We start from the raw sequence: 7,813 nt of genomic DNA, 5'->3' as shown, positions 1-7,813 counted from the left end.
CAATATCAAAATATGAATATTACACTTTATTCGAGTATACTCATAAAAGCATTTTTTATCGTCATGTTATATTGATGAACTGGTTTGAGGAAAAGGTTATATGGATATTTTTATAGTATTTATTGTACATTTGGATCTCTGTAAATGGCTGGATAATTTATAATAAAAAGAACATAGATAAAAAAATATATTAATTTAATTTTACATCAAATTCTTCAAAAAATATTCATTCATGAAATAATATACTTAAATTAATCAGTTAGACCACTGTTTATAATTTTATTTGTCTCCATATATAATATATTTATATTACTAACTTACTAATTATACTTAACATTATAAATACTACTTTACGAGACTAGTTTGGTAAGTCTGGTAGTTAAGTCTTAATCTTTACATCGTATAAAGAGATTTTAATGACGTGTATGACGTTTGATAAAATGAATGACAAATCTTTTTGTGAAAAAACAATTATATTTTATAATTATCTAATATAACATTATATTATAAATATGACCATCAAAAAATACATCAATTATTTCAGAAAAATGATTTCGTTTAAATGATTAACGATTTTGAATTCTACTCAATTATCGGTTTGTACGAAATTAGTATTTGTCAAATATTTTTTTTAAATGTGCTGGCTGAATACAAAAGCTGTCATCAGAATTGTCTCTAAAATCTTGTTTATCTAATTTTCATTCTCAACCAATGTGTGAACCAAGAATTAACTATGTATGTGTGCGTTATCAAGCACACACATTGCTAGATAAACGTGTAGTTAATTGTTTGTTAAACGTCATTTTGTATAAAGATTTACATTAATGATTAGGTTATCATTAGGCAGCATTCAAATCCGTCTTCACGTTGATTATTGCGTCTGCGCCGTGATTTACGAATTCGAAGTTTGTACCTCTTTGCAGTTTTAACACTTCACTTCTTACGAGGATCACAATATACATTTGGATAACTGAAACAAATAAAACAACTAATAAAAAGTTTGAATAAAAATAAGGTTTGAGATCCAATTAGATGTGGCAATGTTTTTGTGATGGGCTTATTGATAAATTAAAAATCATCAAATCTTGTTCAATTTTATTGAGTCCTTGAAACAATAAACATACCTACAAACATGCGACACCATATTTTAACAAGTTATCAACAAATCTTGTATATAAATTTTAAGATTCTACACATTTGATTGACCTGAAACGATGCCTCATGTTTTTGGTGCTGGTGACATAAATATTGTAAAAATATTCATTTTAATGAACTCTTGTCATTTTTATGAGGTTGTAGGGTTTGAAGGCTAAGGAGTCCTCTCTTCTGGAGAGTAATATTCCATGTTGGAATAGGATTATTTTCTATATAAACGTGCATTGGCTGCCAATATAAAGTAAGTAAGTTAACCCCCTTATTTTTATAAGCAAGCACATTTATATCTGCTATCAAGCAAATATGATTCTTACAATGCGCTACCGACCATGAGATTTAAAACGCAATTTTATCTGTAATAACACAACTATTATTATTTTTAATAATGGAAATTATGTAAACAATAAATGTCCGCCTTAAAATGGAAGTATTTCAATTGTTCTAACGATCGGCTGAACGGTATAGGATTTAATGTAGCGCCAACTCGTTTTGAAACTTTTTTGAATGAATGCAAATTTGTGATAATAGTTTCATGGTGATCGGTTAATCTTTGTGTGAAAATATTTATTTACGGAGTGTTTTCTTGTTTATAGAGTGTCAAAAATCTTCTACCCTTTCAGAAATAAATACCTCGGACCCAGTAAAAGAAACTTAGCGAAATTTTATTAAAATGTGAAATAGCCTCTAAGGGATCTTTAATTTTATAATATTCTTTAGCGCATAGACGTTTTCTAACATTTTTTTTTTAGTTTTACAATAAAATCTTTATGAACGTTTTCTGGGATCCTGTAATACAATTAGTTGGAACGGTAGTCAGTCATTACGAAGTTCAATTATAAGTAAATGACTTCTTACCGATACAGGAGAAGCATATCGTCGCGAGGGTGAATCCGATGTAAAACGAGATGAAATGACTCTCGAACGTCGCGTATACAACGGAGAGTATGAAACCGAGAACGTACAACGCCAACATGTACAAGCAGAACTTGGCAAACACGCCCATTATCTTGTAGTTTTTCTGAAACAAAAGAAAGGTAAACTTAATTAATATATTTAAAGTGCAAAAAAAAAATAATGTCATCCAAATTAAAAATAAAATATAAACAATAGTTAAGAACGATAGAGACCAGTCGACGAATACAAGCTCTAATATTGATGGAAGAGGTGTTTCAAAGTTATTCATTTAAGTCATTAGTCTTCATTTTCATTTATCGTCGTGTTAGAGTCCTTTATAGTTATTATAATATCAGTTAATACAATAAAGATATATTTTATTAATGAATAAAAAAATTAAAACAAAAAATCATCTGTAGTCATCATCCTCCTGCCCTTATGCCAATTTTATTTGGGGTCGGCGCAGCATGTCTTTTCCCATACTTCTCTGTCAGATGTCATCTCACAAGTACCAACTCATCTGTAGTATACCATATATTTAATTTATAATTTTAAACACATATTTAGATTAGGCAAAATACTGCATTTAAACCTACGATGACGTCATTCCAACCATACTTGACCATCCCACATATTTTAATATTGACGTTGTTGGTAAACATACCAACCAACCAAAACCCAGAAGAGCGAAACCGTTGTCGAGGAGGCATTAGGCAGGCACTGTACGCAAAGTTTAACTAATTCTTACAGTGTACACTTTAGACGCGTCGTAAACGTAAGGGCGACTAATCAGTAAGCAACTCGTGGCCTTTGGCCGTAACTGGGAATTGTAATATAAGAGTTTATTTACAACGTGACATGTAATGTCAGATATATTACTAGATGTGCCTGCGACATCGCGCGCGTTTAAATTCAACAATAAAGTTATTGATGTAGTCTGATTCACTTATTCATTATATTCATTCACCGTCCGTGTGTGGTCATCATTGCCCATTAACAGTAGGACTTTAAGCAATTTCAATCATACCTTACATTGCCAACGTTCAACAAAGTAATATGTTACGCTTCACTACGTAAATACGTTGACTGTACCTAATATTGATATTTCTAGGAAATAAACTAAACATATTAATTATTTAGTTCATTAGACAACATACATTTAATAATATTTATATTAACAATAGTGTGATATCACTGTTGTCTATGTAGTGTATTTTTTTATTTAATGCATATCTATATTTATATTATTTTGTTAATTTAATTTTGATAGATCACTCTCGATATTAATTAAACGTTATTTTTTATTAGTAACGTGAGGCAAAGAATGTAAAAAATACTGTAATGAAAGATAAAGTTGAAACAGTGTTCCCGGTTCTAATTTATTCAGCAAAGAGTCGTAAATTTCCCACCAATGTTTTCTTCTTTATTAATGTTGCCCGCTTCAAAAATCAAAGCGACAACAAATAATATAATTTGATTAGCATAGTATGTTAATTATATTATCATAGTCATCATTTATATTGTCGTATTCAAATCGATAATTACTCTACATAATTAACGGCAAATTATAAAAATCTCAAATTTTACTTCCTGTACGACCAAGCTTATTTCTATCTTTTATTGTGTGTGTCATTAATGTTGTGTGTTTGTGTTTAATTTGAACTAACCTTGTGTGCGCTAACAGCGAATAATATGAGGAATACGACATCCGCTGCCACTGATCCTATGAACGTTAAGTAAACAATCGCGAAGACCACATCAACTGTGCTCCAGAAGCGGTACCAATCGCTTATTAGATTAAACAGCATCAAAGTCAGCAGTACTACACTCGCTATCTGTAAATAAAAAAATACATTGTGATACCGAAACGGCCCAGTGGTTAGAAGCTAAACCAAAGATTGCGGTTCGAACCCGGAATAAAATCATTGAATTTTCATTTGTCAATGTGTGTTTATTATATACAGAGCAACATTGATCACTTTGATAAAATCTATGATCATTATTCTATGTACACAAGAAGTAAGGATAAACTTATAACGCCAAGTTTCCGACTTCGCAAAGTCAAAATAGTTGTTAAATGACGATTCAAAAGTGCTTGTAAAAGCCTACTAAATTGTAAAAGCCTGATGAAGTATATTTTTATTTTGAATTAATTTCATGCTCCATCCATAAATTTGATGGGTGAACATTTTCGCCAACCCGAAGCAGCGTGATAAGCTCATGGGCTTCTTCTCAAGAGGAGGCCTTTTCTCAAGCGTTGGGCGTTTACACATACACATAAAAGTAAAGTAACGACTTTCCTTTTAGTGGCAATTTTTACCAATAATGCCTTATGATTAGATATCAAGATCATATGGTCAATTATGTAGTTCCTGTATTAGTTTGTTCAATTTGTTATCAATTCGTCTTAGAAAACACTTAATAATTTGTTTTTAAAAAAGAGCTGAGATGGCTCAGACAAGCACCGCTAAATACATGTGCTTAATTTGTGTTTATAATACACCTCATGCTCAGCGATGAAGGAAAACATCGTGAGGAAACCTGCATGTGTCTAATTTTATCGAAATTCTGCCACATGTGCATTCCACCAACCCGCATTGGAACAGCGTGGTGGAATATGTTCCAAACCCTCTCCTTAATGGAAGAGGAGGCCTCATCCCAGCAGTGGGAAATTTACAGTCTGTTACTTTAGTTTTATTTAATTTTTTAACAAAAGTAAAAATACTATTCTTTTTAAAGTGTAAGTAAAGCAACATTACACTCGACACATATACATAGATGTTCTCGTAATATTTCCTGTAGCTGACCACTTGATTGATTAAACAAACAATGAATTAACATGATAAGAAAATTAAGCGATAAATGGTTAATATTCGCGTATTCTAACGATTGGAACAAAAAGATTCGGGGAAGAAAGGCGAAAGTGCCAAATTGATATATTTGGAAGTTAAATCTAAATCTATCTTAGTAAACCACTTTTTCCAATGTATGCAATATATTATGTACCTTTTCTCCAATGTTTATACCGTTACAATAATTACAGAAATATAATTTTCACTAACTGTGACTCCTGACTTCATGTGCAACATTTAACAAAAAAAATATTTTTGTAGCTTAAGTTACTCCTTATTACATGAACTAACTGCCAGTGAAAGTGTCGTCAAAATCGGTGCAGCTATTCCAGAGATTAGCCGGAACAAAAAGACACACAAAAATTGTTTTTTGTTATATGAACCGTGTACATGCACTTACTAAAAAGTTATTTCAATGTAACAAACATACACTCCAACATTATTATATGTATAGATTAAGAATATATACTTACTAGCTTTCCATAGCCCCAAACGAGAAGTCCAAGCCTTAAAGGAAAACAAAAACAACATCGTCCCAATTCCGGTATTTCACATTTCATTTTTATATTGTATTAAAAACTTTTTTCTAAAACACCACAATTTTTTTTTTAATTATTTCGAATATCACTCCTGTCTCTTACGTTCGGAAACCAGTTTTAATAAACAGTGCGATTCGCAGACGTACGACATCATCTGACCAGTTGATAATGTATACTGCGTTTTAAATAAACGTACAGTACAAGCGAACGGACCCGAGTTCGCGCGACTGAATTCACTATACTAAAATGATGAACCAGTATTCCATTAGATACAATGTTTATGAGAAATCATTTCTAGGAAAACGTAATCAACCAGTACCCAGCCAGCTGTAAGCCAGCTAGGAACATCTTTCCCATGGAAATAGTCCTTACAAAAGTCATATCATCGAAAAATTATGATTTTATTGTATTTTCATATGGTGTACAAAACAATATATTCTTGGTATAAATTTTATAATAAACTTTGACCTTTCCGTATCTTCAAATAATATACAAACATACTAGTATAATTTTAGTTTTATGAATATTGGCATTGTAGCTTTTTGAGTAAGGCATTAGAAAAAAAAATCTTTAGTATATATGTAAGGTTAGTTGCGCATTTGATTTAAAATTGGTAACATTATTATCTAATGTCAGTAAAGTTTCTATTTACGCTGCACTCAAATCAGACTTTGATGTTACTCTCATCGCACACAATGAAGTCTGCGTTTAAAATAAATTCACAAGATACCTAAACATCAAATAGTCAAATACAAAAATTTTTGTTCCAAAAGTGCTACAAACTTGTTTATTGATAGCCAAAAATCTACCACCGGTTTGGAATTTAACACCTCGGACCTGAAAAGAACCGGCGAAAGAAACTCAGCGGGATCTACATATATATATTTTTATAAAGTTTCCTGCTACATATACAATAGCAAACATATTTTTTGGTATTTGAAACAGCCTGAAGGATCATCATTCCCAAGGTGTGCAGTCAACTAGAAAGTCATTAGTACCTATTGTAAAATCCTTTAGCACACAAAGGTTTTTTAACGATTTTAATTGAATATTTTTTGCGTTTTCTGGAATCCTGTTGTAAGGAAAATTATTACTTATTTGTATTAGATTTGAACGTTTATACAATGTTATATACACAAATTCCCGTTCTTGTTATCTGTGTGTGAATGACAATGAAAAACTCCGTCAGGAAGTGAACATATACCGACTATAATAGCTATATTTGTCGAGTAATCATTTTTATTTTTATTATTATAACTGGTAATTTGCTCGCTAACAATTGACAAGCACTTGAATTACATTGAATGTACAGTTTAATGTGTAAATATAAAAAATGTTATGGAAATAAATTTTCTCACTGCTGGGTTATAGGTTTGGAGTTTAGTCCAATACGTTGGTACAATGTTAATAATAATATTATAATAGATTCCCCAAAAGATATGAACGGGAGCCGCTGAGAATGATCAAAATACTCATGTCTGATTCCTAATCCTGGTCTTGTTCTATTTCCTTTTGAATCATTAAGACCTGAGTAGCAGTGTATAACACCACGCCTTATTGGCTCGACTGGTGATGGGATAGCTGGTGCGTTTTTTCCCCAGAGGATCGGAATTGCGATTCAAGGGAGAAATGTAGCTAGCAATCTTTATTCCACGCGTTCATCATTTATATAGTATATATATATATATATATATATATATATATATATATATATATATATATATATATATATAATATCTTTATATATCACCGCTTTACATGGGTACGGCACTCTGAGATGCCGGATTCGATTCCCGGCCGAGTCGATATAGAAAATTCATTGGTTCATTGGGTCTGGGTGTTTGTAGTACTGTCGTTACTTCTGATTTTCCCTAACACAAGTGCTATAGCTACTTACATTGGGATCAGAGTACCTAATAACCTATACATGTAATGTTGTCCAATATTTATTAATTTATTATTATTTATATAGTTACTAGTTTTAACTCAAATTTGTGTATATTTTAAGTCTTTACTTAATGTTTAATAATTCAAATTTAAAAAATGCACTCTACTCGTTCATATAGCGTTAACAGGTATAACATACAACTCATTTTAATGGGTAAAAAAGTGGTAAAAAATATTTAAATACATGCATTTATAAACAATAATTTGTCAAAGTTTATTTCGGATTTTTTCAATTTGTTCTATAATAAGGAGTCTAAAATTAATAACTGTATTTTTCAAAAACCTTTTCAAAGAGACGATGGAATATTTTCATATTTTAGACAGCTTTAAATAATAATTAATTGTTTATTTACATTATCATTACTTTAATTGGCGGGTTAATTACGCTACGAGTTTGAATAGTAGATCTCTAAATTAACAATTAGA

At 30.9% G+C, this 7,813-nt stretch overlaps 1 protein-coding gene across 1 annotated transcript; it reads right to left on the bottom strand.

Annotated features, from left to right (window-relative positions):
* Positions 1 to 270: 270 nt before the first annotated feature.
* On the bottom strand, positions 271 to 5,671 carry LOC124535831. Its single transcript, XM_047112208.1, has 4 exons — positions 5,375 to 5,671; positions 3,717 to 3,884; positions 2,011 to 2,173; positions 271 to 970 (listed from the first exon to the last, which is right to left on the bottom strand). Exons 1-4 carry the CDS (start codon positions 5,459 to 5,461, stop codon positions 840 to 842), a joined length of 549 nt encoding a protein of 182 aa, XP_046968164.1. The 5' UTR covers positions 5,462 to 5,671; the 3' UTR covers positions 271 to 839.
* Positions 5,672 to 7,813: the final 2,142 nt, after the last annotated feature.

The sequence above is a fragment of the Vanessa cardui genome, chromosome 15 (genome assembly GCF_905220365.1).
Source record: "Vanessa cardui chromosome 15, ilVanCard2.1, whole genome shotgun sequence".
NCBI classification, from domain to species: domain Eukaryota; kingdom Metazoa; phylum Arthropoda; class Insecta; order Lepidoptera; family Nymphalidae; genus Vanessa; species Vanessa cardui.
This window is presented reverse-complemented; position numbering and strand designations above follow the sequence as displayed.